Source organism: Corapipo altera, unplaced genomic scaffold (assembly GCF_003945725.1).
Source record: "Corapipo altera isolate COAL_440 unplaced genomic scaffold, ASM394572v1 317, whole genome shotgun sequence".
NCBI classification, from domain to species: domain Eukaryota; kingdom Metazoa; phylum Chordata; class Aves; order Passeriformes; family Pipridae; genus Corapipo; species Corapipo altera.
This window is the reverse complement of record NW_020884989.1, coordinates 1,300,040-1,315,955: the sequence shown is the minus strand read 5'-3', so window position 1 is coordinate 1,315,955 and position 15,916 is coordinate 1,300,040. Positions and strand designations below refer to the sequence as shown.

At 42.3% G+C, this 15,916-nt stretch overlaps 1 protein-coding gene across 5 annotated transcripts in view; it reads left to right on the top strand.

The window, feature by feature from the left end:
• ETV6 (ETS variant 6) overlaps window positions 1-15,916 on the top strand; it is a 129,066-nt gene that overhangs the window by 28,033 nt on the left and 85,117 nt on the right. For 4 of the 5 annotated variants that reach the window (XM_027666279.1, XM_027666282.1, XM_027666281.1 and 1 more), the window contains one exon: window positions 14,084-14,210. In XM_027666279.1, coding sequence (XP_027522080.1) covers window positions 14,084-14,210 — 127 coding nt within the window. The remainder of the gene's footprint in view (window positions 1-14,083; window positions 14,211-15,916) is intronic. The other variant, XM_027666280.1, reaches the window with a different exon arrangement.

The window sequence follows — 15,916 nt, the reverse complement described above, 5'->3', positions numbered from 1 at the left end:
CCTGGACAAGCTCGGGCAGCTTACAACCATAGGAGGTGGTGTTTCTGTAGGGCTTGCAGGGTCAGGAGGGCTCATTCTCATTTAAGTTGACTCTAAGGACTCTCAAACAGCTGTCTTTCTGGTGTAAGTGGAATCTGGTGAATGATTTTTTATTTTTTATTTTTTTTTGCTTGCAGGTGTGTAAGCAGTGGTGCCCATTTACTTGTTGTGCAGTGAGATTGTCAATCCCTCATAAATTGTTTGTAAATCGCTTTGGGATCTTTCTGGCTGACAGAATGATCCCAGCCCTGCAAAGCCCAAACCTTAGGGAGCTAAACCAGCTGCCAAAGAAGCAGGTGTGTCAGCTCAAAGTAGCCTGTGAGGAGCAGCTGTATGCTCGAACTTTGCCCGTTTATTTACTCAAGGTTTTATCTCATCCTTTATTATACAGCCCAGTGAAAATGAATATTTACCATGTCAGTTAAACCAGGGCTATCTGAGTGGCAGACTCCGTGTGTGCTAGGTGGCCTCAAGGGTGAGAGAGCAGAGCAATACGCGAGTGTTGGAGGGGAAGGCTGTGCTTTCTGTGCCATTGGAGAAGAAGATAGAGACACCTGAGTAAACAGTGGGGCACCCCGGGCTGTGCGGGTGGGGTGACTGGTTTGGTACACTCAATTGATTTTTACTTTTTATTTTTTAATTTTGTTTTCTCACGCCCATAGCATTTTTGTTCTGTGAGGAGATTTTTTTATATTAGATCAAGACAAGAGCACTCCAAACAGAAAGGTAAACTTGCATTTTATTTTACACATGGAGAGGAAAATTAATATTAAAACAGAATTTTCTGAATCAAAGACCAGGTGTTCTACTTGGAAAGTGTAGCAGCACAGTTTACTGTTGTGCTCTAGATAAGTTAGTCTGGAAAAAAAAAACAACAACAAAACAACCCAAACTAACAACCCTCAACATTTAAACCTCTGTGGCAATTGAAAGGGCTATTTTTGGTGTAATATTTTGATATTAGCACGATTGCATGTATTGAGGGAAATGTTTACTATAACATTTGTTACCACTTCTGGTCTTCAGGCCTCTGGCAGTGGACTTACAGCAGGCAGTTGTGACTGATGAATTATTTTCTGTTTAGTGTATTGTAGGACAGTAAAGCAGCATCATTTTGTAGGATTCTGAACTGTTTGGTGTTAGAGTTAAGGCATTCATATCTCGGCATTGGTTGGGAGTTAGGCACATGTATGTAGACGTGGCGCGACCATGAAGGGAACCAGATGGTTGCTTAGAAGACCTGATCTCTGTGCCTGGCTCTGCCTACCTTGGGCAGCTCATTTCACTACATCGTGCCTCATTTTATCTGCCACATAACTTATCTCTTTAGCTGTTAAACGATTTTGAATGGGTCTGCGTTTCGCTGCTGAAAACAACTGTTCAACTTCAACACATACTTAATAAATGTAAACACTTATGGTCTTAGGATAGTCAAAATAAATTTAGGAAGATTGTGTTTGATTTTTTATTTTCCAACTGTATTACCAAGGTTTGATCTTTGGACCTGTATAACTAAAGTTTTTCTTTGGTTGCTTTCTGTTATTCTGCCTTTCGAAGGACTTTGTGGAAAAGCAAGCAGCATAAAAATCACATAACCAGTTTGGCAGGTCCTGTATAAACAGGCGAAATGCCAGGAAAAGTCATATGTCTTTGTTGCCAGCTTAAAAAAATTCAGGTTAATTTTCTCCTAATGAAAACCTCAGCCTTTGCTGTTCATGAGGAGGACTGTGGGGGAGGGCACATGATGGAAGGGGCTTGGAGGTTGCTTGCTGGAAGGAACATGTGTGTCCTCAAATGCTGAGAATATTGTCTCAGTCACCTTCTTGGCTATAGGAACAGAAGAAGCATTTTTCATGCTTCCTGTAAACAGGTTTGGTTATTTCCTTCCCCCATCTCCTCTGACAGTCTCACAGCTCAGCTCTGGTGTTAAAAGCACCCTGCTTGGTTAGCTGGGGTGGTTGATTGATGCCCTCTTGTTTTGCTTGTACCAGCAGAGAGGTTTGCTGGTTTAGACTGTTTAGCTGTGAGTTGGGTCGGGTGAGGAATCCACCCTTCCTAGATGGATTTGTGCCATGTATAACCATGGGAAGGGTTGGAGTGACTCTATCCTGATTCTTGTGGCAAAGGAGGGATGTGTTTCTGGAATGATTTTGAAGCTCTCTTACGATGCAGACAATCCATCTTTGCTACCCCTCGTGAGTGGAGAGATTTCAGTCAATGCTTTGACAAAGAGGAGCATTAGAAATCAGTTGTTCCCGTGGGGTCATGTTTAAAATCAATGTTCAAATGCAAAGCAAAATGATGCGTTCTGAGAGCTCTGGCAAGATGTCCATGTCATTGTACTTTTCTCTTTCTATTTCTTCTATTTCTAGAGCAGCAACATAATCCCAGAAACATGGCCATGTCAGCAGAGGGTTGAAATGGGATTTAGGCAACTTACTGCTTCTTCCTGCACCTCTGTTCCTAACTGTAAACTAGGATTCAGACAGATCCTTCCTCTAGTGCTTCACTATCTTAACTATTTTGGCTTTGAGCTCTTCTGGGCTGCCTTCTGCTCGGTATTTCTGGAATGCCTTGGACAATGGCCCTGTGTTTCAGTTTGCTTCTGAGTGCAATCACTGTATAAATGTCAAGTCCTAACAGTGAAGCCCAGTAGAGTTCTTGGGAGAGAGTATTATTTTCTAAGGTGTCGAAGTAGGTTTTTGCTCAGCTTCTGTCACCTGAATGGGCTAACCACCTTATCTGCTTATGTTTTGGTCCCTCCACTTGTAAAGGTGAGTGTAATAACACTTCTCTCTATTGCAAAAAAGTGCTAAAGGTATTATAGGACTTATTTAAATAGTGTAGTAATGAGGACCATGAACAAGCCTTCAGATTGAGTTAAAATGGGTTCAAGACCAACACTTTACTCTTTCTCTTAAAGATGTCCGGAGTTTGCTCTATTTCAGCTGTCTCGGTTCCCAAACTTCCCACTTATATAGTGAGGCAATATTTGCAGGTCAGAAGCAGTCTTATGGTAAGGGTGGAGTGGCTCTCATGGCGGTGTCCATTCAGATGTGAACCAGCAATGCTTAGTTGTGAAAACAAACCAAAGATAGCCAGAGTGAAACTTAAGCACTTCTGTTCTGCCAGGAATAACATCGTAACCAATGCTCTGGGATTAGGAGCTAAAACAAAATAATAATTTGAGGAAGAACAAAAAGTGATGCAGAGGTTGAAAGGAACAATTAAAACAATTGGGGAACTTAACAAACAGGAAAAGCTATGGCAAAAAGAAAGCGGCTAAACTGAGACTTGTCGCAGGGCTTGACGCACCTGTGGGCTCAGCATTATCCCGTTGTCCTGTTGTCACAACCAAGGCAGTGAGCACTGTGGTAATGCCACAGTTTGTTTTGGAGCATCAGTAGCAGGACTGGGAACAGACCTGTGTCCTTCTTACTATTTCTCTTCAAACCTCTTCTGCACAGCTTGTTTTATCCTGTGCTTTGCAGTCTGACATCTGCCACCCAGCCTTGTGCAGAACCACTGTTCAGGAGGTGATCCACTTTTTATTCCTCTTCTGAGTGCTGGGAGTGCCCCTGGAATTTCCAGACTGAAGGAATAAGGACTGTGTGGGATGTACCCTGTCACATGGATAGGTCATACCTGGAAGGCATCTCTTGTTTTCAGAGTGGTTGGGAAAGGATTGCTAATAGCTCTCCTTACGCAACAGAATATTCACCCGCTTAGTTCATTACTTATTAGCTCCAGGCAGGGACATTGCAGATTTGGTAATAGTAATGGTCAGATTATTACAGTGTACAGCATTAATGGAGAGAAAGCATTTAATATGAGCCATCACTTGACACTGTCATTGTCCTTGGAATACAGAACATATTGTCTGATTCAGGCTCTGCTCTCCTCCTGTCAGTACCCCTTCTTAAAAGTATGTCTGGCTCGTGAGCTTCAGCTTCTTTTCAAACACATTTGAGAGCACATCTCTTCTTCTTTTGAATCAGATATGCAGTACCATGACCAGCTGTTTCTGTATGAATATATTTTAAAACCCTCCTTAAAGTTCTGCCAATCCTGATGGCCCTGTGCTGGAAGGACTATGTTTTAGAGAAAATAAAAGATCTTGCTGTGCCTGAAGCTATCCCCGAGATGGTTTGTTTACTTTTTCTAAGTAATATTTTTGTGTCTGATGCACTGATCAGCAGAAAGTTCAATATATTCTAGTTTGCATTCTCATACCCATAGACAGCTGACTGGAGAGACCTTCCAAAAGCTGCTAAGTAGCTTGTTAAATAAATTGTAAAAAAAGTAACCCAGTTCTTGTCCAGTCTGACCTGCTGCAGATTTTGGTTCTTTTTATGTAACTCAGCTTCTTTCTGTGGTTTCTCAATGCATCTTAATGTGTTAATCACAGCTTCTTATTAGTTTATCCTTCTGCAATGTCTTCCAGGTTACCTTCTTTTTCCTCTGTTTTTATTTCTCTTTGGATATTGGATTGTATCTGTCATATCTCTGTCCATTTCTGTAGTTCCTTTATTCCTTCCTTATAAGCTAGACTGTTTCACTCTTGTAAAATTTGTCTGTCTTGCATATATGGGGGGGGTGTGTATATATGATGCAGAATGAAGTGCCTGGAAATGTGCAGGATGCAGTTTTTGAAGTGAAATCCTACCAGGAGTTTTTATATACTCTCATTCTTCAGCTAGACTTTCCTTTTATAGTCACACTGATCTTATTTCATTCATGTTAATGTAAGTAGCTGGAGTAGGTGAAAGAATAGTAGGAGAGGAAGATTGTAATTTGTTGTTTCTTCCATTTCCAGTTTCTGTATAGTAGTCAAGGTCAGTGCAAGTATGGTCCTTTCTAGGAACTCCCTCTGCATGTAATGTACTGGGAGTCAAATAATCTGAATGTTTCTGATATTTTATAGTGGCAAACATCCATCATTTCTTGTTTCTGGACTAGCTTATTAAGATAGTCTTTGAGAATGGGTATTTTATTTGGCTGTCTTTCTCCCGTTGTGGATGCTGTTCGGTTTTCCTGAGCACTCAAGTGGATCTGCTCATTTTTTCACCAGCAGCGCTTATTATACCTCTCCTATTCCCAGGCTGGCCTAGATTCCCTCTGGAAAGTTGCCTTTACCTACTTGGAGGTGTTGTTGAAGAAGGGGATATAGCACCCTCCCTGCTGTGCTGTGTATGCTTGGTTACTGTTGCACCACTTGAATCTTCAGGAGCAGCAACTCTAAGGTGTAGCCTTAGACCTTGTCACGGCACCCCCAGGTTTTGCTGTGTGTTTGGTATGTCCTTTTTTCATGGAAAGTCTGCCAGAATTCTGAAGCGTGATGAAATGCAATGGTGCTGTGTATGCCAATAATGGGGGGTTTTTTGCCAGTGAGGAAAGTAGCAAAGATGCCTGGCAGGTTAAACTGTTGTTTCACAGGACAGTAAGTAGGTACACCAGTTCTCTGGTCTGAAGTGGTCTTCAATACCAGAATCCAAATCTGCGATCAGGGTTGTTTTTGCAGTGCCTCCAGCAGTGGATGACTTTTCTTTGAGAAGGCACCTACATGATCACACATAAACAAGTTTTTTACAATTTGGTGTAGTAGCTGATTTTTGGGTGTGCCATTTTCAAATGGTAACAGATACGAGATAATTATGGCATATCGTGATGCAATTTGTTTCCAAACAAACATATACGTATACGCACTGTCGACTCTCAGGTTCAAACTGATTTCATGTAGATAACGAGAGAGAGTAGACTTAAGTTACTGAACTGTAGAAGATAAATATTGAGATCCCTATGTGGATTTTACTTCCACACTAATGTAAGTCAGAATCAGAAACATGTTTTAAAAAAACCCCACAAACGTGAGAGTTTTGCAGGTACAGATGGGAGCAGAGTCTAGGTGTGCAATGGAACCAAGAAGAGTCACTTCTTATATTTGTAAATGGTATTTTTAAAATGTGTATTTCAGGGTGTTGTAACTCCACAGGAATTCTGTTTCCATCAGTGACTGAGGATTAAAAGAACCTGTGACTTTTATGTGAATTACTCTCCTATGATTTTTCCACTACTTAATTGATGGGCACATAGATATCCCAGGGCAGTGAATGAGTTGACCTTGTCCATGTGACAGTTCTCACCTGTGGTTTGTGTTATGTAAATATTTGAAACCTTCTGTTGTGAAGGATACTGTTCACAGTAATTGTAGCTTCAGTAAAAATGTTCAGAAAGCAACGCACATCCCTGATAGAAAGACCAGAAGTGATGATTGTGCTTGAAAATGTTTGAATGCATAGTAAGCAATTGCAGTATTTTGACAGCTTCATAATGCAACCAAGTAAGAACACCTGTGCTACCATGCCAGCCTTGAGATGCTGAAGAGGAGCTTTCCCATAACACGTGAGAGGGCAGCTCCTTATACACCATGTTTCCCTTAGTTTTCCCATCTCAGTTTCATGGCCTCCAGAAATCTTGCACTGAAATGAGCACATGACTCCAGTAACGGGTGTTCAGGGTGTTAATTCCCATGCATGCAGGCAGGGTTGTACAACTACCATATGGTAAAGAGATGAGGCTCCCCAGCCCTCCCTGTTTTAGAAAAAAGAACACAAAGAAGTGCAGTGAAATATCCCTGAGGCGCAGCTATCCAAGCTTGGAAGGTCCTTCTGTGTTGCCCTCCTTGCTTCCCTACCGCTTACTCGCTGGCCACAGTACTTTTCCTAGCTGTGCAACTGTCTGTCTGTCTCAAACCTTCTGTGGTGCTTTGTGTGAAGCAAGTGTACTAACAAAACCATGATAAATGCCAGAGGAACCCTGTGGATCACAGCAGTGGCCCAGCTTTTTCAATGCCCTGCTTAAACAAAGGTCAGTAGCAAGCTCTTCAGAGGAGTGTTGCAGTGACAACCACATAACGCAACTTTTGGAGTTGCACGTGTAAAAGAGCTGGCAATAGGTCGTTTCTTAACATCAGGCAGTTGAATCCATGGCTGGTTTCTGCCTTGAAGTAGTAGGTCAGGTCGGCTAAGTCCCAGCTTTACTGCCTCTTCTTGGAGCCTTGTTGAAGAAGGGTGGGTGGAAAGATAAGGCTTTACTCTCATTTAGAGTATGATGATTCCACTTCTAAATTCTGAATCAGAATCTACCTGTTGTGTATTTTGTGCTACCTAGCTGAGATATCTATGGATAAAATTCTTTATTATACACATAAATGACTAATCATTTCATGAATTGTACTAAGATTTTTGTCTTAGTATTATCTTCTAGTTTTACCTGATAGTATCTTCTCCCATATTAGCAGTGACCTCAGTGAAGAAATACTTTTTGAGCATGTGGTTCAACTATTTATTTGCTTCATTGGTATTTGCTAATTTGAAATATTTTGGAGTGCTTATACAGCAATGCAACTGTATCATGGCATTTTCAATGACAACATTGATCTCTTCAGGTTGCCTTTCCATAACACTTGAGTGCATCAATATTATTGTCTGTATAATTTTAGTTTAATTAGAACAGTGGCTGTAATCATTATGGGAGAAGCATGAACTTCCCCACAGTCTCCTTTCCCCTTCCCTTTGTGATGCACCATTGCACCTCCATGCTGGTTTTTTATTTACTTAAATAAGGATTGAGACATGAGAGGGTAACCATTACCTGCCCCTGACCCAGGAGGGACAGGCTGAAGGAAGGAGTCAGGGAGGAACTGAACTTCACAAAATTGCTAAGGTTACAGAGACAATCTCTGCTCTCAGTGTGCAGGAAATGAGATGTTAATCTTTTCCCAGTGCTGCTTTGCATAAGGTCCATTCCAGAGAGCTGTGTTTGTTTCAATTTCTCTAATTACTGATAATGTGCTGATTATGCTGTTATAGATTTGACATGAATTGCTATATTAATGGGATAAAAAATGAGATGTCTGCCATGGAAATTAAGAAGACGACAGCAACTGGGGGAAAGGAGAGAAGTGGAGAGTTTAATATATGCCATGGTACTGCAGAGCTGTAGTTTGCTTTTTCTGGAGCCTGAGCCTTTGTCCCTGGCAGAAGTTGGAATATGCAGGCTATAACACTGACCACAGTCCCCAAATGTGCCATATAGTCTATTAGGGGCTCTGATTTTCCTCCTACTCCCTGTACTAGGCCCTCAAACTCATCTCATAGTGGTCTTTTGGACTTTGCATACAAACCACTGGTGAACACTGCATGTCTTCCTCCCCTTTCTGCTTCTCCTCGCATGCCTCCCTAATGATTAACTTACTTGAATCTGTTCCTGTTGTCCCCTGTGCTGCTCTGTGGCTGGTTTGCTGGCATTGCCCTGCTGAGTGCCTAGATGTTCAGGGCCTTCTGAATCTCCCCTGCAAACACCTCATTTCCTCCCAGCAACCCTTTTCTCTAAGGCTATTTCTTCTCCTCTACCCTACTCGAGACACATACTCCTGTAAGGATCCACAGTAGGAAAACCAGACCACTATGAGCTCCCCCCAGCTCCTGGTCCCTTGGCTTGTCTTTTCATTTTTCTTGCCTCAGTGTGCTTGCCAAAAGAGATTGGTCCCATGTCCTCGTAGAGCTGGACATCCTCTGTGATTTGGGATATAGACTGTTGTGTCCAGAACACCAGCTTCCACAGTCCTGAGAGCTACAACCATATGTTTCAAACCTGGATTTACTTAAGCCAAGGGCATGTTGCACAGGGGGTTTTAAGCCTAGAGCTTCCCCAGAAATCTAGGAGGGCACCAGAATACTGCTCTCCTCACCTGCTAGTGTTGCCCTCTCTAAACGTATGTCCAACAAGTGAGGAGTTGGAGCCAGGTGATGGGATGATACCCAGGGAAGTGGAAACTCCCCTCAAAGCAGTGTCCTGCTTCCACTGTCCCGTGAGTAAGCAAGAATGGCCTGTGAGGACACAATAAGTAACTTTCTCCACTTCTACTGTTGGCTGCCCAGTAGTTACCACAGTGCAAACTGCTGTATCTCTACCTTGCCTGCTTCTCTGGGGAGTAGAGGGAGTCTGGGATGTTTGTAGAAGCAAAGATGGACAGCAAATGCAATAAGACAGGTATGGAGTGGCACAGGTACGCTAGCATCCTGGGGGCCAAATGTGTCAGCTTTCCCTCTTGGTTAATTTGTCCCATTACATGCAGTGTAGGAGTAAGTTTCTGTGAGGTGATTGGGTTCAGCTGCTGCCTTTTCTGTCCAGCACAGGGTATTTGCAGGTGACATAGTCTGTTTTGATTTCCTGAAAACTGCTGCATAGGTAATGCATTTCTTTGCTTTATCAATTAAAAAACGTAGTTTTAGTATACCACCTAGCCAATTACTGAAGTAGTCGTGTCATTGTGACAACAAGAAAGCTTGTTTTAGCAGACTTTATTACATATTTTATTTTCATTTCTACAAAAACATTTATGTCCTTTGTGCCTGCCATCTGAGTGAACTTAGTAAAGGGACAAAAAGACTATCAGATTGCAAGGCTGTTGCTTTGGAGTTTAGAAGGGTGTAATTTTAGCAAAAGCCTGAAGTGGTTTTTACTTGCAGCTTCCCTCATCCTCAACTGTTGGACTTCTTTTAAAATTGCCTTTAAACTTTGCTATTTTGATTTTTTTATTATTATTATTACTGGTTTTATTTTAGCAATATGAATTATTTGTGTTCCAAACCGAAAAAAAACCTGTTCAGGTAAGTTTCATCTGAAAAGGATCAACCACAATTCCTCAAACTGAAACTGGTGTGTGCTTTGATGACTTTGGGAGTCTAGTCAGCTGTTACATTCACTCTTACGACATAGTCATGATCAATACAGCTTTTGAGTTACCTTCCTGATTTAGATAGGATGATCTGCAGCATTCTCAGCTGCTGGATATTTAGTATTTTGTACTTTTCTAGTACAAAGAGAACAAAAGCATAAATTCTTTTGATTTTTAACCATGTGTTTCAGCGTGTCTCTGCTAGATCGGGCATGCCCCAGTCTCGGCACACCTGGCTGGTTGTCCTGGTGGCACTGTTGTAGCACCAGCCACTAGAGTAAACCCCAGGGAGGGCCTCCATAAAAGTTGACTTAATGCATCTGTTCAGTTGTTGTAGTCAAGGTGAAATTTCATGATAAAACTTTCCTGACTCACTGAGAGCTGAAGAAACCTATCAAAAATGATGATGGCAATCAATATGCCAGCTTTTTCATCTACTTCTTTGTGACTACTGACAAAATACTAGGGAGTTGCTATTTTGAAATTGCTGGTAGCTGGTAGTTATTTGGGACTGAGCATCTGGTCACTTGTAGGTTTAAATGTTTATAGAGTCCCCTGGCAGATGGCAAATATGGAATGTGGTAATACCAAGTGCTTTCCTAGCACTCATCACCAAAAATTTCAAAGGATCACACCAAATGTGTATTGATTTAGTTTCTTTTACCAGTAGATTAAGTTGCAACAAGGGTGTTTGCCCAGGTACACTCAAGGTTCATGCTGGTTCTACCAGCACTGCCTATCCTTCCTCCCAAGCTGTGGTTTAAACAACCCTACCATTCTTGACCTTAATACAAAGAGAAATATTAAACTGACTAGTTAGGAAACTCTTTCAGATAAATTCTTAGTAGCAGAGCGTCTGGTTGCGTAACCTTAGAAGCATGAGACGCCAGCCATGTTTTTGTTTGATGGATCCCACAGAGAGAAGCACTGGGCAGTTCTAGATTGTGAAGGTTAATGCAAATCCGTTCTCACTGGTGTGAGCACAACAGTTACCTCCTGGAAATATGACTCTAAAAAGCCTCAAAAAGCCTGGAGGAACACATGTGACTGTGTCCGTGTAGGCTGGGAGTTGTGTGTGGCTGATGCACAGAGGTAGGTTGCAGAACTGGACTAATCTCTGCAGTTCTGCTTCCAGTCATGTTACTGCCCCGTACTGCAAACAGGCATGAAGCTCATTTTCCCATGAGATGCCTTGACCTCCCTGTGCCATTACCATTCCACACCTTTTGGAAATCTGTCCAGGACAGTTACAAAGGCAACTCTTTCAGCATGCAATTGTTAAATGTATTGCCCTTGAGAGGCACATGCTGTCCTTTTTCAAGACAGCTTAGCGCTGAAATTACTTAGCTCATTTGAGCTTTGCACTTGCTGTAACTCAGGTTGTCCCTGTGTCTAATAACTCAGGTTGTCCCTGTGTCTAATAACTCAGGTTGTCCCTGTGTCTAATAAAAAGAAAAATACTTACCTAATGTCTGTAAATTACTTTGTTATTTAGGCTGAAGGTGCTGGAAAAAAATGCAAGATTAATAAGAGAGGGCATTTCAAAGGCACTAATAGAAGTCGGATGGCTAACTCCCCTTTGTGCCTTGTGAATTGTGTTCTGCAAAATACTACTAATTCACACATTACTGTGGACATCCAAGGTGTGTGGAAAAAGTAAGCATTTCCATATCTTTGGGTTTTGACTGTCCTGTTCCTAAGAATACTAGGAAAAAATTAATCAAATGTATCTGTTTATAACAGTAAATCTCAGTGAAACTGTCATGGCATAAATCAAGTTATGGTATGCCTTTAGGAGGTTGATCAGTAAAGGCACGTACTGGAAGCATAATATCTTAATTTGATCCAGTGCCTCCTGGGTGTTGAGGGAAGTGCACAGATTCTAGATTTAATTTCATTTTTTGTTTTCACTTTCCACCTACTTTTGGCCCTTTGAAGTCAATTAGCCTTTGTCTTTGAAGCGATGATTCATTATTTCTGTGAGCATAACATGGACCAAATACAGGACTGTATCCTGCAATCTTCGGGAGGGAGGAAAAGGACTTAGGTCTCCCACCTATCCTCTAGTACCTGTTTGCAGAGGCAAGTGTTTCAGAAGTGTTCCTCTTTTTATAAATATCTCAATAAACAAAAAGGAGCAGTGTGGTTTGATTATCAGAACTGTGGATTGCAGCAGAAAATGCTAGGAAGTGCCTCGTTTCGTTGCAGTCCGCTGGTGCTGTCCTCTGGGGTGAGAAGTGCAAATGGACAGTGAGACTGCAGAACGGGCACAGAGAGCTGCACCTTGTGGGAATGGGAAGCATAGAGGCAACTGTTTTGGGTCAGGGAAGGAATTACGTAAGCAGAAAACAGAATAATGTTTTGTACCTCCACAAGTTTGTCTTTCATTGTGTCACAATGAACATCCATGTTTGTTACCTACAAAAAGCTGAATTCATATGATCTAATGGATTGCTGTCGCCTGGACAGTGATGAATAGAAAGAAATTGAGTTTATGGAAGACAGGATCATAAGATTGAACAATTTCTGGTTAAAAAGTACTGAGCTAAAAGCCACAGAGACTGTCCTTGCAGAAATAACATCACGATGGTGGAGTGAAACAGGCCTGTCTTCACTCCATCTAAACCCAGAATAGTTATAATGGTTTGCTCACCACATGTTGTCAGTGTTCTCTGCCATGTGGCTATAGTGTATAGTGGCGGAACCCCTGATGTTGAGGCTAAACTTCTGGTTCTGCCTGAGCCCTGAGCAGTAAGCAGCTAGCAGCACCTTGCAGAAGAATGAACTGGGCTTACTTTGAAGTGGTGGCTGAAAAATGCAAGACTTTCTAGGTGCTCCATGTTACATTTAGTTTTAGACATGTCACCTAATCTGCCTCAAAGAGTTTTTTTACAAGCCTCCCTGTCCTTTTGGGGGTAAGGGTGCTAACATTACGTTCTGCAGGTGCCTCTATCAGCTTCAGTCTATTTCCCTGTCTCATGGCTGTGATGATGTTGTGGTTTGTCATGGAAATAGTTACCTTCTTTTGGACCAGCACCAAATTTGTCTTTTCCATTTGCCAGAGATTGAGGTCAGGGTAAGGAGCTGCACTCGTACTGTCCTGCAAATGCTCAGAAATTAAGGTGACTCCTCCTGCTTCTGTGCATGCAGAGATGTAAATCCATACCGTTTGCACTGCTGTTCTTAAATTTCTGTAGCATGGTTTTGGAGAATAGCATGAATTGCCTTTCAGGAATCATATGATAATTTTTTTTATGTTCCTGTAAAATTGTGGCTATATTTATTTACAAAGGGTATAATGTGTGCTGTGATTGGAGTACAGGCTTAGAATATGGAAGAATTTTCCCATCAGATCTCATGAAGTTTCGATCTAGATTTCTTGACGGCATTTTTGTAAATAAAAACCTGTGATAGTTATGAAACTAATGAAACATTCACAAATTGCCCTTTGACTCTATTTGACCCTGAGATTACTTCAGTTGGTTAAATCTTGATGGTAATAATGCCAAGGTCACGGGTTGAATCCCCTGTATGGGCCATTCACTTAAGAGTTGGACTTAATAATCCCTTCCAAATCAGAATATTCTGTGATATATGCTTCTGTGAGTGTCCTTGCACAGCTGCTTTCTGTATGCCAACTTACTTATTTGGTTGCAAGTTAAATTACTTCAAAGAAGATAATAGTAACCAGTCTAGGCAAAAACAGAAGTATTACATTACTTGATGGTAAATAGTAGTTTGTAGTGATATGTTTTTCTGCAGCAAAGACAAAAGTAATTTATTAATGTCTTTAAAATGCTAGGAAGGAGTAGTGTTAAATGTGTAACAAACTTGTTCAGATCATAACTGATTTGTTAGTGTAGTGGTTTTGGCACTTCAGTGGTACTCATGGTTGTATCATGGAGTTGCTGTCAGATTTTCACTGACATAAAACCCTCGGAGTCTCCCCACTTATGTGTCACTTCCCTTTCCTCCTTTGGCAAATTTCTGAGAAGTACCTTGGAAACTTTATGGACCTTTTGAAAGTTAGACCCATCGCCCTAAAAGCTGTTTGGCCTCTGGCTGCAGCACGGGGCAGCACTTAGCCCGTGCAGTGCTTGCCCACAAAGCGTACTGTGCTCTGTGGTTCCCTGGGCAGCCAGGTGCATCACTAGTGCTGCTCACCATCACCACGCACAGACACACACTCACACTCTTCCTTCCTTCCACCTACTTCTCCCTCCTCTACCTTGGCTTCACACCTCCATTCCAAAGTTCACATTGTCCTCTCTCTCTCCCTCCCCCCCATTTTCTTTTTAACAGCAGGAAAGAATTTCGTACACACCTCCAGCGAGCCCGGTACCGACTTACACTTCGTCACCACTACATGTCCCAGTGCCTCAAGCAATCAGGATGGAGGAGGACGCGATCAGACTGCCAGCACACCTGCGTGAGTGTCAGCACAGAGGCGTCTTCAGTTCTTGGACTGAGGAGGGGGCAGGGCGGGGTGAGGAATTATTGCTGGTTTTATGGAAGAGAGCAGGGAAGTCCCTGACCTTATACTTATTTTTTTTCTTTTTAAGATCTAGCTGGTTTGGTTTTCCTAGCTACTGTTTTTAGCTAAAGGAAATTAGTCTTAAATACAGTATGTTGTATTTCCCCCTCCCATCCCCTTGCCAAGCAGTTGGCCTGTCATTTCTCATGACAGGCACAAGTATGGAGGGTTTATTTTGACAGGAAGTGCTATGTTTCTTCCACTTTAGAGGAATTGCCTGGTTATGTGCTGTGACACACGGTTGATTTCACAATCTGTGGCGAGTGGAATGTATTTGTGCTGTGGGTATTTTTCAGGTTGCTAATGTTCTCAAATACTCATGGTGCCCAGGCTCTTTGGTATAGAGCATGAGGGCTAACAGAGGCAGTGGGAAAGGAGGAAGAATGAGCTTAGCTGAGCACAAAAGGATGCTGCAAAGGAAGGAGGACATATCACTGACATTGAAACAAAAACTGGAGCTGGGGGCAAGGTGAGAGCCAGGTACTTCTTGCTGAGATGATTGAGAAATAGGAAAGGCCAAGGACTGTTGGCAAGTGAGAAGTAAATTAGGGAGATAGGATGGGGACAAGAAGAGTGGAATTTTCCTGTTTGGAGGAGAAGCAGTTATAATGGAAATAGAAATGTTTTAAGTAAACTTTTTTCAGGTGTTGCGTTCCTGGGTTACTTGAGCAACAGTGAGCAAGAGGGCCAGGAGCAAGCAAAACTTTGTGTTTTGCCAACTGAGAAATGGATTTGGGATTTCAGGGGGGCAGGGGAGTAAAGTCCATGTTTATCACAAGACATTCTCGCTGCTGTCCTCAGGTGTCTTACACACACACACACTCCTTTTCTGGATGAAGACTGTGTTTCAAGTGTTTTTGTAGTCTGTGCTCACTCCTTTGCTGGCCACTGAGTTGCTCTGCCCCGAGGTCATTCATTGCCTGTGCAGCATTCTACATGGTCCTGCATAGCCTGGGTTACACCTTTTCTCTGCTTTCTGACAGGAGTGGGATCTGGCACTGTGACATTTCTGACCCTGTCTGGTCACTGCCTGAGTATCCATGAGCTCCCAGGCCCAGCTTGGCTGGCACATACATGTGGCTGCTGATCTGTTCCTCTAGGCCAGGGAGGACTTAATGCCACACTCACAGAGCATTTCTGTGCTTTGCCCAAAACTTAAACACAAAAACCCCCCAACACAGAAACAGTTCTCCAGCAGTTCTTTTCCCCACAGGTGCTGTTAATTCCCAGGTCTATTCCTCATTGCATTAATTGTTACTGCTTACTTCTGCTGGGGGAGCTACTGTCTGTCCCCTCCACAGCTATGATCACGGCTGGCTTTACAGTTACTTATTGCACTCCCTGCTGTGTCTGGAAGATGCATAAGGCAGGAAGGCAGAGACCCTTGATACTGAAAGTGGTGGTTGTTTTACCTACTTCCTTCACGTCAGCTAGCCAGCATGCTAGATAATGTAGAGCTTATAAGGCTTCCTCTCCGTGAAGACTTTTTATCCAGTATTTTTAGGTGTGATATTTTTTCACCTTGATTTTTGTTTTGGTTTTCCTGTTCTTTTGGTTGGCACATTTTTAAACTTGCAAGGCTTCTTTGGCGTTAGTGTTTC